This window comes from Poromitra crassiceps, assembly GCF_964638095.1.
Source record: "Poromitra crassiceps genome assembly, chromosome: 9".
Classification (NCBI taxonomy): Eukaryota; Metazoa; Chordata; class Actinopteri; order Beryciformes; family Melamphaidae; genus Poromitra; species Poromitra crassiceps.
In genome coordinates, this window is record NC_139630.1 from 55,731,078 (window position 1) to 55,751,159 (window position 20,082).

The window sequence follows — 20,082 nt, forward strand, 5'->3', positions numbered from 1 at the left end:
AGCTACAGAAAACAGTCAACAACAAACGTTTTATTTCCTTTCCACATTGTGTTGATTTAACTGCTCAATAAAAGGCCAAATGTTTCCCCTACTGGTGAATAGATGCAAAGGGGTCTCCTTTTCCGGCCACCAACACTAACAGAAGTTTGTTAGGGTGGTTTTCAATGGAGAGTTTTAGTGTCACATGATATGGACCAAATGCTGATAAGCATATTTCAGGGGGAAACACCGAATGCTTGTAATCTTTTGAATATCATTGCAAAAATATCAGCCATTGCTGACTTCAGTCTAATAACATGTGTCCAAGCTATATATAAACATATGGGTCAAATGTATTGGGCAATGTTAGTCATTTTGACCACGTGTGCAGCACGTGCGCGGTCAAGAGAAGGCGTTTTGGGGTGAGTCAGTCATTCAGTCGGTCAGGAATGGATAAAGGTGAGGATGTCATCAGTGATGATGTCATCAGTGCCAAACTTGGGCTGCTGAAATGGTTAAGATGTCATCAGTGATGATGTCATCAGTGCCAAACTTGGGCTGCTGAAATGGTTAAGATGTCATCAGTGATGATGTCATCAGTGCCAAACTTGGGCTGCTGAAATGGTTAAGATGTCATCAGTGATGATGTCATCAGTGATGATGTCATCAGTGCCAAACTTGGGCTGCTGACAGATGTAGTTTCCTCGAATGGGCCTGAGTTGCATGAGGTCACCGGGTTGCTACATGAAGCACGTGGTTCTGGGCTGAAGTTGTCCTTGTTTTTAATATATATCCGTATCGGTCCCATCAGCAAAATAACAGCAATGTTAATATCGGTATTGACCAAGATTTTCATATCGAGAGGAAACATATTGCGGTAAATCTATGATTTATGTATGACTCTCCCAAATGTTTTGGAAATAAAGACAGACATTGCTTTTTTCACACTGTTTACATGTGTTTTTCAGTATGTACAACATTTGACTATGATAGGAACTTGTTTTTATAAAGATCATATCGACATCTGTAAATATCGGTTATCGGTATCAGCCTAAATTTCCATATCGGCATAGGTCGCACCCTACTGGCCAGCAATATATGATACTGAATAGTAAAAGGAAATCTTAGCTGCCTTTCAGATTCCTTCATAGTGAATGAAAGGAGTAACTGAGGAAGCACCTCACAGCATCTGGCTCAGGTGTGAAGCTCAACTACTGTTATCAATCTCGTATAGAATTCCAAATATGCTGTCAGCTGTCTGTCAACGCAACAAAGAAAACTGTCATTCATGCGGTCAAACAGACGGGTTAGAATAACAGAGCGCATCAGCACAAGTGTCTATTTTTATGTATTCCTTTATTTATAGTTAATTAAGTCAAGTCAATTGACAGCAAATTCTTATTTATATTAATTACTTAATGACAGTTGATTGATGATGAACTGGGGGAAAGGAGACCACCACCATATTAAGAGAAAAATAAATGCATAGAAAATCCAAGAAAAATGAAAAACTGTGTTCGAGTCAAATTATTTGTTCTTGTGCCATTTGGATTTCTTGGGAAGAGGGTACTGATGAGGAAGTAAGATTCAAACTACAGATTTACTTTTTGAATCTGCAACCTGAATTTTAATCTGGATTTCCTGCTCAGCTGTCTACACGAGCCATGCAATCTAGGTCAGAGGTTCTCAAATGTTTTTCAGCCAAGGAGCCCTTACAAGATAGAAAATATACCGGGGACCCCCTCATTCTGATTTGTGATTTTGGGCTAAGCTTAATTGTTTCCACGGTAACGTGCTTGACTTTTAATTTGATAGGTTTGTTATTAGAATGTAATCCATGAACCATTTTAGATTTAAAGCATAAACTATTTTCGTTGAACTATGAAGATTTTGCAAAAAAATATATATACTTTTTTTTTTTTACATTACATTTACATTACGTCATTTAGCAGACGCTTTTGTTTTGTCCAAAGCGACTTACAATATCACAATTTGTCAACAGTACAGAAAACCACTATGCAACACAATCAATGACAGCCAAGATATTTTGATAGACTAGCACCATGTAGGAAATAGTTTGAGAAGGAATAAGTAACATGTAGCATTTTTTTTTTTTATTAATTTTTTTTTTTTAACCTGAAAACTTTTCGCGGATCCCCTGGCAAAGTGCCACGGACCCCTGGGGGTCCACGGACCCCCATTTGAGAACCACTGATCTAGGTTACTGAGAGCTGATATGAGTGTTTGTTTTTGCTGTTGCAAAGCCACTGAGGAACTTGCTACACACTTACTAGCCTAACTCCTTCCTTATTCTGGGAAAGGCTGGAATGACAATCTTTCCTTTGGTTTTCCTTTGTTCGTTCACACCGGGGGTGTGGCAACAATCTGCCATTATCAAGCCATAGCCTGGGTTATTATTCTCAAGCCATAGCCTGGGCCCTAAACCCTTCTCACGGGGGCCATTTTGTGTGGAAAAGGCAGGGTAAACACAGGTGCAAGCAAAACACTAATGAGGGTTTCCAACTTCCATGATTGGAATTTGGAAACCCTCATTAGTGTTCTGTTGCACCCTTTTCGACACAAAATGGCCCCCGTGAAAAGGGTCTATTAAGTGTCTTCTCAAGTCACATCTCACAAAAGCCTGAGATTTCATGAGCACACCTGAGTGGCATGTAGGAAGAGTGAGCACACCTGAGTGGCATGTAGGAAGAGTGAGCACACCTGAGTGGCATGTAGGAAGAGTGAGCACACCTGAGTGGCATGTAGGAAGAGTGAGCACACCTGAGTGGCATGTAGGAAGAGTGAGCACACCTGAGTGGCATGTAGGAAGAGTGAGCACACCTGAGTGGCATGTAGGAAGAGTGAGCACACCTGAGTGGCATGTAGGAAGAGTGAGCACACCTGAGTGGCATGTAGGAAGAGTGAGCACACCTGAGTGGCATGTAGGAAGAGTGAGCACACCTGAGTGGCATGTAGGAAGAGTGAGCACACCTGAGTGGCATGTAGGAAGAGTGAGCACACCTGAGTGGCATGTAGAAAGAGTGAGCACACCTGAGTGGCATGTAGGAAGCAAGACTTCACTTTTCAGCAGGTACTTTTCAGATTAGCAAGGGCAAGGAACCGGGTGATGACAACATGACAGCAACGTAACACTAATACTAATAATGATGCGATTGTTCTCAGCTTGCGAGTCTCTGTGTGTGTTAATATGTCTGTGGACAGATTTTGTCAGCACGTTGGCGTCACAACAGTGCCAGATGTAGTCAGGAAACTTGACAGGTGTGTAGTTCACGTCACCATAGAGAGTCCCAGGGATGACGTATTTTTGTAGTCGGAATGCGGAAGTTGCGGACTTCCGGGTTCTTCACTGTTTCTGCCTATGGGATTTATGAATGGGTTTTTGGTGCGATGCTTCAAATAAGGTCTGTGGGCAACGCAAGCTTAATCAAACGCAAACCAGTGTTCAGCGGGATAATCTTCACACATGAGGACCACTTTCATGAGTTTTGAAGCGTAAATGCGAGCCCTAGAAGTAAAAAGCTTGTGTTAAGCTAATCCAGGACTACACACAGTGTTGCATAGGCTTCCACGTCACGTCACCACTCAACCTGGAGTGTTGTTGATGTGTGCGCTGCTGTGCACTGAATACCCCGGGCTGAACCAGGTGAGGGAAAGAGAATTTCCGTGTTCGTCCTTTGAAGTGATGACGTTATTGACGTATAATATCCCCGTCGACTCAACAGTGTAGTCTCATTTAGCCGTTTGCTAGCTAGCCGCCCTTTTAACGGCACGTAAAAGCTTCAAAACTCATAAAAGTGGTCCACATGTGTGAAGATTACCCTGCTGAACACTGGTCCGCATTTGATTAAGCTTTCGTTGCCCAAAGACCTTATTTGAAGCATCGCGCCAAAAACCCATTCAAAAATCCCATAGGCGAAAAGAGTGAAGAACCCGGATGTGTTAGCATCGATGTTTTTCCGGACTCATTCCTGGGGCTCTCTATGAAGGCCGAGTTGGAAGATGGGTGCAGGAAGTAGGCCCCCCCACTTTACGCCCCCGGCCCGCGTTCCTTTTAAGGTCGTGGGCGTCGCACCTGGTGTGATGATCCCGTCACAAGATGCTCTCTAGTACCTCACTACTCTAATAAGGTGGTGGGTACCGCACACGTGGGGGCGGGGCTCAGTCACTATTGAGTTGAGCCGGCGAGCGTGCTAGAAATGAGGGTGCAATGCGCAAAATATTTCTAGTTAATAATAATACTGGGGGGAGGGGGGGAGGGGGTCGGGGATCACACCCTTTTTATGTCATCTAGGCTGTCAACACCTGTAAAGTGTCGTGACTGCACCTTGCACGGTTTTGATGCTATCGCATTCACAAAATATGTCCAGGGACTGACAGACAAACACTGAGCAAAATACTCAAAAAAAGCTTCTGTGGTAGTACCCGGCTACAATAGTCGTCCAGGACTGCATTTTGCCATGAGACACACACACACACACACACACACGCGCACACACACACACACACACAACTCGGCTTGTCTTAATTTCCTCAGGTAGGTTGTTCCACAGTACAGGGGCATTTGATGGCAGATGCCAGATGATCGATCAAAGTCAATCAATATATATATGTAATAATATATAATATAAGTATAGTCGTTTTTAACTGCAGCTGCTCTCCCAGGCCAGGCTGCTGTTACCTATCTATAGAGTGAGCTGTCAGTCAATCTGCTAAATCAGTTATCAGCAGGAACGCCTATATGTCATAATGCATATATGTCGCCTATATGTCATATATATTATATGCCTATATGTCATATATATTATATGCCTATGCGTCGCACAGTCTCAGCACTGCTGTCATCACTCCAAAGATATCTTATGCAAATACCATTTAGGCATCTTAGGCACTTAGCCGATGCCCAAAGCTACTTCTAGTGAGCCCAACAGTGGAAAAGGCTTCACTAGATACAACATTATTACACGCAACCGAGGAGGTGAACGTTTGTGAGTCATAGTGATCCTGTGACCCTTGAACAACGTAACGATGTGTAAGTGAAGCATGCTGGGAAAACGAAACGTGACAAATAGCGGCTACGAGTTTCATTTGTGAAAATGAATGACATGCTTCTGCTTCCTTAAATCTGATCTATTTTTTCCATATGCACAGTACTTATGAAATGAGGAAGAACACAGCGCAGATAATAGTGATGGATGATTTGACTCCATACGCAAGCTGTGTGACGAGCGTGAGGCGAGGTGTGTATTCCCACAGACGCCAGACGGAGAAGCTGCATCACAGAACCTTTTCTAACCACATGGCTGATCTGATGTGGAGGCAAAGCAAACACCAGAACGCACAGTCACCTTTCCTCAGCCTGTCTCCTCATGAACACCAGAACGCCCACAGTGGTCATTTTGACCTTTTTGAAATGTATGTGTGTGCGATAACTTTGTTGAATTAAAAAACAACTATGCTGCTGGGACCTGACTTTTCCTAAAAGTGTCTGTATTGTCATTTAAAAGAGTTTTTATATGAATTACACAAAAGTCAAAAGAAAAGATCATTTTGACCTAGAAAGACCACAGGTGGTCATTTTGACCTCACTGAATTTCCCAGGGTTCTAAACCATTTTATAAAATATATTTTCACATTTTGGTGTCGTTTTATCTTTTTAAAAGACTAGGCATCTCGCGCGCTATGGCCTCGCCCGCCCTGCAGCTCGGCATCACTCGATATCAATGTCATCAATCAGTGTGTGTCTGTCTCTTGGTATCACTACTGATGTGCCATCAGTGGCTTATGACATCACTGATTATGATGTCACAGTGGTTCATGACATCACTGATGTCATCAGTGGGACAGAGACACAGAGCCCCAGGTCCGTGGCACTTTGCCAGGGGATCCGCGAAAAGTTTTCAGGTTAAAAAAAAAAAAATGAATAAAAAAAAAAAATGCTACATGTTACTTATTCCTTCTCAAACTATTTCCTACATGGTGCTAGTCTATCAAAATATCTTGGCTGTCATTGATTGTGTTGCATAGTGGTTTTCTGTACTGTTGACAAATTGTGATATTGTAAGTCGCTTTGGACAAAACAAAAGCGTCTGCTAAATGACGTAATGTAAATGTAATGTAAAAAAAAAAAAGTATATATATTTTTTTGCAAAATCTTCATAGTTCAACGAAAATAGTTTATGCTTTAAATCTAAAATGGTTCATGGATTACATTCTAATAACAAACCTATCAAATTAAAAGTCAAGCACGTTACCGTGGAAACAATTAAGCTTAGCCCAAAATCACAAATCAGTACTGGCTTACTCAGTACTTCAGTATTCAAGTCAATGGTGACTGGAGATTCTTTCTGTGCTGGCCACCTATGTGTTATATGGACAAACCTCACCTGTGTTTCAACTGACATGAGGGCGAGTAGATGACAGAATTTTCATTTTTGGGTGAACTGTGCCTTTAACGGTGTCTCTGAGTTGTGTGGGCATCGCTTTATTGACTTTGTTGCAAAGTTCTATTTTTAATAATTTCCTCTTTGACTTGCTACTCTTGATTTGGATGTGGCTTTGGTCAAGTGTAAATCCCCCTTCGGCCTGCTCACCACCACACCACATGTTCTGATTACACAACAGTTTGACAGTTACTCTATTTGAAGTCCTGCTTGGTTGTTCAATATACATGAAAATAGGCTATTAGGACAAAATGACCATCAGCAAGGCCATACAAGTCTGTAGCTCAAGATTATTCTCATTATAACTGAGATGATACAACATTGTTGTTGAACAATTTTCCAACAGTTTAGTAGGTTAAACGATGAGCTAAATGATACACAGTAGGCTAAACGATGAGCTAAATGATACACAGTAGGCTAAACGATGAGCTAAATGATACACAGTAGGCTAAACGATGGGCTAAATGATACACAGTAGGCTAAATGATGAGCTAAATGATACACAGTAGGCTAAACGATGAGCTAAATGATACACAGTAGGCTAAACGATGGGCTAAATTATACACAGTAGGCTAAACCATGAGCTAAATGATACACAGTAGGCTAAACGATGAGCTAAATGATACACAGTAGGCTAAACGATGGGCTAAATGATACACAGTAGGCTAAACGATGAGCTAAATGATACACAGTAGGCTAAACGATGGGCTAAATGATACACAGTAGGCTAAACGATGGGCTAAATGATACACGGTAAGCTATACGTTGGGCTAAATGATACAAGGTAGGCTAAATGATGAGCTAAATGATACACAGTAGGCTAAATGAGCTAAATGATACACAGTAGGCTAAATGAGCTAAATGATACACAGTAGGCTAAATGATACAGAGTAGGCTAAACGATGAGCTAAATGATACACAGTAGGCTAAATGATGAGCTAAATGATACACAGTAGGCTAAACGATGAGCTAAATGATACACAGTAGGCTAAACGATGGGCTAAATTATACACAGTAGGCTAAACGATGAGCTAAATGATACACAGTAGGCTAAACGATGAGCTAAATGATACACAGTAGGCTAAACGATGAGCTAAATGATACACAGTAGGCTAAACGATGGGCTAAATGATACACAGTAGGCTAAACGATGAGCTAAATGATACACAGTAGGCTAAACGATGGGCTAAATGATACACAGTAGGCTAAACGATGGGCTAAATGATACACGGTAAGCTATACGTTGGGCTAAATGATACAAGGTAGGCTAAATGATGAGCTAAATGATACACAGTAGGCTAAATGAGCTAAATGATACACAGTAGGCTAAATGAGCTAAATGATACACAGTAGGCTAAATGATACAGAGTAGGCTAAACGATGAGCTAAATGATACACAGTAGGCTAAATGATACAGAGTAGGCTAAATGATGAGCTAAATGATACACAGAGTAGGCTAAACGATGGGCTAAATGATACACAGTAGGCTAAACGATGAGCTAAATGATACACAGTAGGCTAAACGATGAGCTAAATGATACACAGTAGGCTAAACGATGGGCTAAATGATACACAGTAGGCTAAATGAGCTAAATGATACACAGAGTAGGCTAAATGATGAGCTAAATGATACACAGTAGGCTAAATGAGCTAAATGATACACAGAGTAGGCTAAATGATGAGCTAAATGATACACAGTAGGCTAAATGAGCTAAATGATACACAGAGTAGGCTAAATGATGAGCTAAATGATACACAGTAGGCTAAATGAGGAGCTGAAGCGGGCTTGTCTTTGATAGTAACTGGTACATAGGAAAGAAAACATAAGTGACAGATCTGCAGGCTGGGCAGATTGATGACGTGTGTATCTGGAAGCAGAGTGTGTGAAGATGATGTAGTGTGAGAATGTGTCGTGTCACGTGTGTGTTCCTGTGTGTGTGTTCCTGTGTGTGTGTGTGTGTGTGTGTGTGTGTGTGTACGTGTGCACGATAGTGAATGTAGAAAAATATAGGTCACTATAGGTTATGCGTATGTCATCGTGTTACGGTGATAATCTTGGCTCGAGGGGTGAGAACCAGAGGGTCGTTAAGTGACATCTGACCAACTTTACAGGAGAGCCAAAACAAAAAATAACCATACTTTGTCCTGACTTTGCTTATTAAATTCAATCTTTTAATATGAAAATGTCATAATCGTCAGGTGTCAGAGGGTACACTATCCCATGCTTTTGGGTTTTGCCCTTCACTGTCTGGATTTTGGGCCAAAATATTTGATTGGTACTCTAAGGCCTATAGAATAACCCTTCGACCGGTGGCGGAACTCACTATCTTCAGCTGCTCAGAGTCCTCTCTGCTCCTCAGTGCAGCTGTGCAGCAGTCTCTGACACAGGGGATGACTGTCGCCAAGAGACTCATTCTGAAGGAATGGAAGTCTTCCTCTCCACCTTCTTTTAAGCTGTGACTGACGGACATGTTTTCGGTTATACGTATGGAGAGACTCCGGTTCCTGAGGACCAATTCTCTTGTGAAATTCTCTGCTATCTGGGACCCATTTCTGGCCTACTTAGACGAGCTGGAAGACAACAAGTAACTTTCCCAGCTGACTTTTCATGGACCCCTTGCATGGGATCCCACGCACATCTCTTACAAGCACAATAAGCACTTGATGTGGCTGATAGCACAACGCTGTAACATTGGAATGTTGATACATATATTTTTGTTTGTTTTTGTTTTGTCTGAGCCTGTTTTTGTTTTGAAAATTGTAAAATAAAATATATATATATAAAAAAAAATGTCATAATCATATGGATGACAATACTTACTGAACAATATTTTGACATTCATATAAAATGTAAATTAAAATGTTTTTCTATCTTTATTTGGAAAAGTCATCAGGGCGAAAATGACATAAGTGCACCAAGTTCAGTGTGTTCAGTGTTAGGTCTTCTTGGTTTGTTTTATTTGATCTATATAAGGAGCTCGTCACGAGGTTTAATTTGAACATCTGTTCCATACAAACTGCTGCTGTCATTGCTTCTGTAGACTTAAAATGCATCACTTCCTTGCTGGCAGAGGGACGAGCTTCCCTTTTTATAGGTGTTTAGAACAGCAAATAGTCCAAATCAATATTGTGTCGGTAGCCATTGGTGAGAGCAGCAAAACAGACAGTTATTTCGATGATAAAGCTGTGGATTATTAGTACTGTAAAGTTAGGATTTTGGTCACAGCCAACCACGTCCATGTAAATAGTTATGTCAACATTGTTGCAAACATACTGAACACATGAGGAAGAGATCACAGCAGCTTAACCCATTGATACCTGATGCAGCATTTGTGTGTGTATCCCTTTAAGACAGCGAACCGCATTAACGCGGTTCGCGGTCTTAAAGGGATACGCACACAAATGAGGGATATACACGCAAATGCTGCATCAGGTATCAATGGGTTAAGAGTGAGGGAAGCGATGCTGATGTGAAGCTGAGCTATAAGAGAGGAATGTTGGAGCTCGGGCTTAAGTTCATAATGTGATCGACGTGTCGGTAGAAGATGGATTCTGGGGCCTTCAATCATGACACAAACGACTCTCTCAGCAGCAGAAGACTTGAATCTTCTGTTTGGACGAGGCTTTTTTGCTGCAGGCCTAATGTCGCCCAGCGGGGCGAACAACGCTGCTTATTGTGCTTTCTTACTGCACATGCATTGTGTTTGGTTTGTTTACATCTGGCAGCAGGACAAAACTGTTCAAGTTACTCGCCTCTCAACCACCACCACCACCCCACCCCAAAATCCAACAACCACGCGTCCTCATTGGGCTTTCAAGCTCCCAGTGAAACACACGTGCTTCGGAATGTCAAAGCAGATAAAAAGACAGTGTGCTATACTATCTGGCAGCGTGGGCGGCTGGGGAAGTCTCTGCCAGCGTGTAACACCTGGGGGAGTGAAGCTGCGGGCAGCCATTTTCCACTCTACTTTCTCTCTCTTTGAGTTTCTTTGCAACCCCTCCCTCACCCCCATGCAAAGTCTCTTCAGCTGCACTCCAGAAGCCATTTTGTTTCCATACCTGCACTCCCCTCCCCCTCTCCTCCACCGCCCTACACCCACAAACCACCGATCTCATTTCGGGAAGTTCAAGATAACATCGAGAGAAACGAGTGAAATTGTCAACAGGCTTTGCACAGCGAATGCTTGTGAAGTCATTTCGTGTTTCGATCAAGAGCAGGTGAAGGTGAATGTGTGTGTGTGTGTGTGTGTGTGTGTGCGGTTAGGTTTGCTGCAGACTTACTGCATTATACAAACGGTGGCTCAGTGGAAAGGTGTCTCATGTACGGCTCACTCAGGCCCGGGTGGAGGATCACACAGTCCGTTTACTGTAAAAATGGTAAATGTAATTCACAAGTTACTGTAAAACGCACAGCAATTTAAAAAAAAAAGACAGCTTTTAAAAACTGCTCCAAAACAAGGGGAAAAATGCATTTTAAATGTCAGAAAATAGACTCCTACATACTTTTGTACATCTTGAAACAGTTGTATAATAGATTCCTCCTTTAACTGCTTGCTTATTCTATTCAAGTTGTAAGCAAACTAATCCCAAACTAATTGTGTTACTGAATTTGTCTTCCATCCAATCAAATCACTACTGCTTTCACTGAGCTAAGAGAGGAAAGTAATTATGCTAAAAGTATTCAAACTGTGGCTTAGATCAGTTATAAGATTACTTGCTGTTGTTTTCTCTTACCCACCAAACATCTAAAACACTTAATTCTTTATCATTTGTCTGAAAAGAAAACGTGTGTTTCTTCACTGGGATGTTGAGGCATCCCCCTAGCTGCCTGAGGTGTGTTTCTTCACTGGGATGTTGAGGCATCCCCCTAGCTGCCTGAGGTGGGTGGAGGGAGGGAGACACCAGTGGTTTCCCTCAGCACTGGGACACAACACTCAACTTTTTCCAAGCCCACGTTTATTGAGTTAAGAAAAAAAGAAAGAAAAAAAGTCAGAAGCTACAGTCAAAGGTCATATATTTACAGGCATAGAATATTGTCACCTGCCTGAATGAGGGGGTGGTGAGTGTGTGAATGAGGGGGTGGTGAGTGTGTGAGGGTCTTTGTCACCTGCCTGAACGAGGGGGTGGTGAGTGTGTGAGGGTCTTTGTCACCTGCCTGAACGAGGGGGTGGTGAGTGTGTGAGGGTCTTTGTCACCTGCCTGAAGGAGGGGGTGGTGAGTGTGTGAAGGAGGGGGTGGTGTGTGTGTGAGGGTCTTTGTCACCTGCCTGAACGAGGGGGTGGTGAGTGTGTGAGGGTCTTTGCAGGGGAAGTGAAAAGAGAGAATTTGAATGTTACCTCAAAGGGAAAAGGTAACGCAGATATAAAACATTGTTCGCATTTCTCAGCGGACACAATAGACTTGGTGCTCGAGCTGGTGCAATGACTCAGTGTAAATCCTGTATCGTATTTCAGTGGAGTCATATTGTGAAGATATGATGATACTGTGATGTTGTCATTTGATATTCTGTTGTCTAAATTGATAACAAGAAAATTATATTCAAAAAGGCAGGCAAAATGAGCCATGATAGGTATATTGTTTGACATTTTTCAATTACTACATTAGTATTCCGTTCAATGCAATTATTCTTTTGCATACGTAAGCCATATTGTGATATATATCAATACCAGAGAAAAAGCGCTCAGGATTATCATAACACTATGTGAAAAGAGCCAGATGGAAGGTGGTTTCCGTTGACCCTGGGAAAAGTGGTCATTTCTAAGGCGGCCAGTAGTTTGGGCTGAACGATACACAAATATATGAACGACAGGCTGCAGAATATTTACCACTCCACATATTTAGTTAAGAAGTTCAGAGTTCCATCATCACTGTGCTTCTAGTCTCCTCTCTCACAGAAAGGTTTGATAGAGACACTGCGGTAAGACAGACACACACCTTTCCCCCCCTCCCCTCACAGAAAGGTTTGATAGAGACACTGCGGTAAGACAGACACACACCTTTCCCCCCCCCCTCCCCTCACAGAAAGGTTTGATAGAGACACTGCGGTAAGACAGACACACCTTTCCCCCCCCCTCCTCTCTCACAGAAAGGTTTGATAGAGACACTGCGGTAAGACAGACACACCTTTCCCCCCCCCTCCTCTCTCACAGAAAGGTTTGATAGAGACACTGCGGTAAGACAGACACACACCTTTCCCCCCCCCTCCCCTCATCGGTGTCGACTCCTCTCTTTGTCCTTGGACTTCTTGGGGGAGCGGCTGCGGTCCTTGCGGCTGTGGCCTTTGTCGCGCCCCTCCTTCCAGTGTTTGTCCCGGGACTTGCTGGCTTTGTGCTCCCTGTCTCGGGAGCGGGAGCGGGAGCGGGAGCGCTTCCTCTCCCGTCGGCTCTCCTCACCGTCCTGTAGATGTGGGACATGATGAGACAGGAGAGTGAGACTGCTGCTGCTGATGACGACAAAGCCCAAAACAAATCCCGCCTGTGGCTGCATGACTAGACACGTACGTGTTCAAGTGTCTGGCCTTTACCGTGTTGACAGAGATGCACCATTCTCCGATTATGGAGCATGAATCATGCATACTGGATTAATAAATCACTGGCTACACTCACATGCGTGGAGAGATTGCTTTCTGAATGCGGTTACAAGTAATCTGGTTTGGAGTTGACACATGTAAACATCATAACTCAGAGTCAACTTACGCTCTATGAGAAACCAGCTTAAAGATGTCTGGCTTGTTCCTATTTTAAAGTTTCTGTGGCATCTTACTCCTTTCATTTTTGGTTTGTGTGGAAACTCTTGTACGGGGTTATGAGTTCATGTCAAGGTCAACAACAACAACAACCGCACTTACAGTATCTCTACCGACGTCATCATTTCTTTCCCCCGGTATTAGAAGTAATTGCTCTGTCAGAGGGAGGAGTTGCTGGCGCTACGTGTTTTCATACCTTTTCGCTGACAGACCGTCCTGTGTGGGCAGGCAGGACACTACAGGCTGACAGACTGTTCTGTGGGCAGGCAGGACACTACAGGCTGACAGACTGTTCTGTGGGCAGGCAGGACACTACAGGCTGACAGACTGTTCTGTGGGCAGGCAGGACACTACAGGCTGACAGACTGTTCTGTGGGCAGGCAGGACACTACAGGCTGACAGACTGTTCTGTGGGCAGGCAGGACACTACAGGCTGACAGACTGTTCTGTGGGCAGGCAGGACACTACAGGCTGACAGACTGTTCTGGGGGCAGGCAGGACACTACAGGCTGACAGACTGTTGTGTGGGCAGGCAGGACACTACAGGCTGACAGACTGTTCTGTGGGCAGGCAGGACACTACAGGCTGACAGACTGTTCTGTGGGCAGGCAGGACACTACAGGCTGACAGACTGTTGTGTGGGCAGGCAGGACACTACAGGCTGACAGACTGTTCTGTGGGCAGGCAGGACACTACAGGCTGACAGACTGTTCTGTGGGCAGGCAGGACACTACAGGCTGACAGACTGTTCTGTGGGCAGGCAGGACACTACAGGCTGACAGACTGTTCTGTGGGCAGGCAGGACACTACAGGCTGACAGACTGTTCTGTGGGCAGGCAGGACACTACAGGCTGACTGGTTTATATTCATGGGAACAAAGACTCAATAGCAGCTGTATCAAAGGTTCATGTAGGATAATCGTCAATTGAACCTGAATAAGACAACGGGCGGGTAACTGATGAAACCCACGCGGGCCTGTCGTCCACGACGTAGCAGCAAACCAGCAGAGATACTAGGGAAGACATGCTGTGAGGATACCTTGGATTTTTTGGACTTCCTGCCGTCCTCCTCGTCTGAATGATGATGATGATGATGCCTCTTCTCTTTGTGCTTCTTCTCAGGCTGACTCGGGGTGACGCGGTGACTCGCCCCCTCCTCCTCTTCCTCCTCCAGCAGCAGCAAGGTATACTTGGCGCTTTACGGGAACGTTAAGGAAAAACTCCAGGAAGTCGAGGGAGTTGATTCCTGAAAGAGCTGCCAAGTTAAACTGTAAAAAAAAAATGAAAAGGGACATTTTCACAGTCGCTGCAGTTTAGGAGGTTTGCACGTCGGGAACTGCCCCGGGTCTTGATACGTTAGGACACGGTGTGGATAACTTGTGGAGCAAAAGTGGAAAGTTAAATTCCAGCCTTCTAAAGCACAAGGATACTCTTGTTTAGGCTTCATTTTAGTCTTGAGAACCAGTTTGGATTGGATGTCCACCTCCTTTTCCTCCTTTTCGTAGGCTTTGAAGTCCTCTTTACTGTACTTCCCACCTAGGAAATAAAGAGAGGGATATTTTAAGCTCCCTGCAACAGTGTTGCTGTGTCACTGTCGACTGAAGGTCAGCAGGAGAATATAAGCTACAGAAGAAAAAGGAAAATACTCAAAACATAGAAACAATGTTTCAGTCGAGTACCTTTTCCTTTCCACTTGACCTTTGACACCGACTGACTGAAGTCCACATGGATGCGTCGATCGTCTATCAGCACGTTGTCCATTTTGAAGTAGGCCTTTTCACAGTCTTCCTCCTGTGAAGGAGGAACAGGGTCAAGGGTCATCCCGCTCAGGTTTTAGGTCATTTAATTCATCTGGCAAAACGTAATCGCATGTTACCCGGGAAACGGGTAGAAAATGTAACAAAACATGTTCATGTAATGAATTGATTCATGATATTGTAATGACATCTTTGTGTAATGACTATTGTTGTCATGTCTGTATGTCTTCATGTCACACGCATCAAAACTCAAATATCAAAACACAACTCAGGTTATTTCTGTAATGTTTAGAAATTAACTCAAACAAAGCCGGTGTCTGTCTTTCTTTCAGGCTTTGCTTCTCATGACGTTCTCCTCCGCTCTGCTCGCAGAGGGAAACCAGGGGACGAAATGAAAGCAAGCCCATCCCAAAACTGACTTACAACACACCGACTGTTATGAGGAAACAGAATGAACTCAAAAATAATTTCAAAATATGTCCCTTCACTTGATATCTGCCACAACTAAAACATCTAAGAACAAGCGAGGCCTTATCCACTCTGTTTACTGATGAGCTGCTTGATGCGGCGTGCCAAACCACGGCTTCAACCAGACAACGAGTTTCATCACACTGATGAGAACGTCGCTGTCTGGTCCAATTTGAGACCATCTGCCAATTGTGTCTGGTACATAAAACCATATGAAACCAGGATAAGAAAATCCAAAAAAGGCAGGAGACCCCTTCTCTTAAAATGATGTGTCATACATACTATGGAATAAATATATCCACATAGCCAAATGCGCATCATCTCTTAGAAATCCAATATCAGAACCTCTCTATTGAGTTTTACACATTACACACCTCACATTGACTTGTAAACACACTGCCATGTGTTGTTTTCTTTGCTTGTATTTATTTTTGTTGTTGCTCTCTCTGGTTTATATTGTATGTTTTTGCTATATTTGTTGTTGATATTGGTTTAAGATTCTGAGGTAAGAGACCTCGCACAAATATGCCCAATAGGGTTTCTTGTCTCTTACCTGCACAATAACCTCTCAGCGTAATAGGGACATTGATTAATTTATAGGGACAATTTATTACATTTTGGCAAGCTACTGTAGGACATTAACAGTTGCCAAAAGTCTTACTGAAAACATTTTTAATTTTCAACCAACTACCTAGTGCCCTCTATCGCTGTAAAGCATTACTACACTCAACCAGGTCCAAAACTTATGTTCATGACACTGACTCTGTTTACATACAGGGTGTGAGTGGATTAATTATTAGTTTATACGAGTCTGTATGCTGATAAGATAAAGATAAAGATAAATAATAAGTAATAAAATCAGTAACATTTGGCTCACATCACAACAGAACACACTGAACACATAGAGCCTTCTTCACAGCACTCTCTGCCAAAACGCGTAAGCGTTGCTCTATTGTGATGTTAGCCAAATAAATAAGTGAAAATGTTAGGAAGTAATTTGTCCTCCATGACATGGAAATTTGAGATGTGCCACCCTTTCATATTTTTCAGAACATAGGCACATATGTAGGACACTCACCTTTTCAAACTCAATAAAAGCGTAACAGAGGGAGTCTCCACTTTTCCAGTCTCTGATGATCTCACAGCTACACAAAAACAAAACATTTATTGGGGGGAAATGATCGGGTCAATTGGTATTATGGAGCTAAAAGAAGATGTTACAATACCGGTATGTCGATTCCACAAACACGTTTACAAATATTTAGAGAGAAGTATTTGAGCTTCATCGTGCTGGTCGCTGATTTGGAGAAGGGCTTTTACCATTTTATACAACCGAAGCGGGAAAATATGATTTCCAGGTCTTCGTCTGTGGTCACTGGATTCAGTTTACAGACAAACAGCACGTTCTCTGGAGGCCTCACGTCTGCATCGGGGAGGTCGCCCACCTGTAGGAGTGAAAATGTGCGCACACACACACACGCACACACGATGTAGCAAATGCCTCAGTTTGCACCTTCAGTTCAGTATCACTCCAGGTGTGGGTGTTTGGATGGGAGCTGCTGCCTCTCACCATCTCTAGCAGGATGGCCTGAGTCTTGGCCTCTTTCTCCTTCAGCAGCTCCTCCAGCTCCTCACTCGCTTTCCCCTCCGCATCATTGATGAGCTCGTCTGCTCCGATCCGCCCGCTCTGCACAGCCATGGCACAAACAAACAGGCTTATTTAAGCACTATATATATATATATATATATATATATATATATATATACGGTATATATATATATATATAAGTTCAATGACGTTCATCATGTCTTCGTAACAATTAGACAAACAACATCTAATAAACCTATATGTCTGAACACAAGAAAACAAAAACTGTCTATATATATATATATATATATATATATATATATATATATATATAGTTGATTCTTAACACATTTCTCATTTTCACCGCCACCACAAGGTTATGTATTCGCTGCCGTTTGTTTGTTTGTCAGCAGGAGTGCGGGAAAACGACTGGGCCGATTTTCCTGAAACTTAGTGGAAAGGTGTAGCACGGGCCAAGGAAGAACCCAGAACATTTTGGAGCTGATCTGATCCTACTCATGAACAAGCAATACTAGCAAGAACATTGGCCTTGGCAGAGGTCTGCGCTCTCCGAGTGCCCTTCTAGTTTAACCTGTATTTATCCAAGCAATGTTTGCTGAACAACGACCGTGTTTGCTCTCCTTAACGTGATGTGTTTTTGCCTTATTTGCACTCCGGTATCCTTTCTTTGCTAGTCATATTCTCGTCTACTTCTGAGAGAAAACGCATATCCAGCCAGCCCTGTTAGGATTTGTTATGGATAAACTCGGGGAAACTGAAACCTTCTCAAAACTGGAGATATGGTCGTAAAACGTCATCATTCATCAGTATTATTGCCCCGGGTAAATTAAAAACGAAGATGAATGTCAACAAATTCTAAATAGTTTGAGGTATTCATGCTTGAAGGGGTTTTTGGTGGAGGAGCATATGTGCAGTTTGAGATTCTAAGTGGAGGCCAATCTTTTTATTTTCAGATCATGCTCTCCTACATGTCTTTTCCATGTTTTGTTGGTTTAGAGGCACATGTCACCAAAAGCCCCGTCTGCTTTCTTGTGCTTTGTTGAGTGAAGGTCGACTGACTCACATCTAACTGCTCTTTGGTGGGCTCAGGGGAGCGATCAGGCACCGGCAGGTTAGGAGGGTCGTCGAACGGGTCCTCCAGGATCACAGTGTGGTTTATCCTGCAACAACATGAAATTCCCATCACATCCATGTTCTACCGATTGATCAATACAGGATCGTAACGGCATTGACATGCTCCACTGTGGGTGACAAAAGCCTTTGAATTTTTGGTGCACTTAGGAATGCACAGGCTATTTTGTGTGCAGTGCATGCTATTTTGTGCAGAGTATTCTATTACCGGATATCCTGAAAAGGGACAAAATCCTTGTCAACGAAGGTCTCGTTGATCTTGGCCAAGACATCCATGCCTTCACTCACTTCCCCGAACACAGTATGGACCCCATCCAGGTAGTCCAGGTTCTCGCCAGTGGTGAGAAGGAACTATGGGCAAGAAAACCAGCATATTTTAAGCAAATTCAAGATCTCAAGGTTCACACGTCTCCTCACAGGAGATGGACAAATTCAATGCCTTATTGTCCCATAAAGGAAAATGTATCTGTTGACAAGGTTCACACTCAAACACTGACTGTAAACACAATAAAAGTGCATAAAATAATAAGACAAATAGCCACAGTGTATATACCATACAGACAGTATATACCACACAGTATATACCATACAGAAAAACAAAAGTTGAGACCAGAGGTCACAAAAAAGGCGAGGCAATATTTGTTTGTTTTTGCAGACTACAATTTTTCTGGAGTAGTAGTCTCTGATCTGAAAAGTGTGAAAGCTCATTTTAATCACCTGAGAACCAAACTGGTCACTTCCATTGTTCACCATGGACACCATCCCCTTCTTCCTGTGTTTGATGCGTGGGACCTTCTCTGCATCGAAAAAGCGAGCCTGGTCCCCGTACAGTTTGCTAATCACATGGAAGAGAGAAGATCTATCATGGCCATCAACTTGCAATGTGTGTGCATAAAATGGGCAAAATGGACAAAATGGTGACGACTGCAACAATGAAGATGGCTGACCTGAAGATGGACTCTCCACCGCGGCCCTTCCCAGTAGGATCTCCGGTCTGCACAATGAAATCTCTCTGCAGAGGAGAGACAAAGACAGCAGTGCATTCAAAACATTGTCCAACCTCCAAGCTGGACGGATAAATTAGTAAAGTATCTTCAACAAAGGGTAAAGTGGGGCACCGAAAACTCAAAAATACCAAAAACTGTGCCGAGTTGTGCAGTTATGGTCAAAGTTGCATTACACCAAACTGTTTCTCAAGTCCACTGACTAATGGTGGCAGTAGTGTGTATGTTTTACAGATTTTAGACCATTATGCTCTGAACCATGGTCTGGGAATTGAAATGTTTAACTTTTCACATCTGATCTTTGATTATATCGCCCCCCTCAGGCGAGTCAAACTCAATATAAGGTACCGGATTAATTTGCCCAGCTGATGATTATTTAAAAGTGCAAAAATATCTATCTGGGTAGAGGTTTGCAAGGAAACATTATTGCTTACCTGAACATTGTGGACGAGGCAGTAGTTGTAGTATTTTATTTTGCATAATTTCAGAAAGTTTAGGGAAGCTGTAAAAGAAACAGGAAATAAAATAGGTGAGACAGTAACTTGCCGAATCTGTACGTCAATTAATTACATTTTAGCATTTTCTTAAAACACATGGCGTTGCTCAGTCTTGGATTAACCTAGAGTTCAATCTTAATGGCCTGGTTTGACATTTAGCGTTATTAAACTCATCAATGAAAAGCAAACAAGCTAACATGAAAAGCTAACAAGCTAACAGCTAGCTACTAGTTAGCACCCCTTATTCTGCAGCTGAGATAGATACACATTGCCAGTTGCTTGGCTGACAGTTGGTTGCCGTTAATAACAACAACTTCTGCGGTGTGAGAATGACTGCGTTGACTTACTTTTAGGCCTTTCTTCTGTAAATAAATCAATTACAATATCGCCCAGCGTCGTTTCAAGGAGCACCGCCATGCTCACCTTCCCGTC

General features: G+C 42.9%; 1 protein-coding gene across 1 annotated transcript; it reads right to left on the reverse strand.

The window, feature by feature from the left end:
* Nucleotides 1–12,647: 12,647 nt before the first annotated feature.
* On the reverse strand, nucleotides 12,648–20,079 carry ppil4 (peptidylprolyl isomerase (cyclophilin)-like 4; the record flags this gene model as incomplete). Its single annotated transcript, XM_083643182.1, has 13 exons — nucleotides 19,998–20,079; nucleotides 19,588–19,655; nucleotides 19,097–19,161; nucleotides 18,867–18,984; nucleotides 18,358–18,500; nucleotides 18,082–18,178; nucleotides 16,980–17,096; nucleotides 16,730–16,854; nucleotides 16,488–16,554; nucleotides 14,864–14,975; nucleotides 14,615–14,720; nucleotides 14,224–14,380; nucleotides 12,648–12,836 (listed from the first exon to the last, which is right to left on the reverse strand). Exons 1-13 carry the CDS (start codon nucleotides 20,065–20,067, stop codon nucleotides 12,648–12,650), a joined length of 1,434 nt encoding a protein of 477 aa, XP_083499308.1. The 5' UTR covers nucleotides 20,068–20,079.
* Nucleotides 20,080–20,082: the final 3 nt, after the last annotated feature.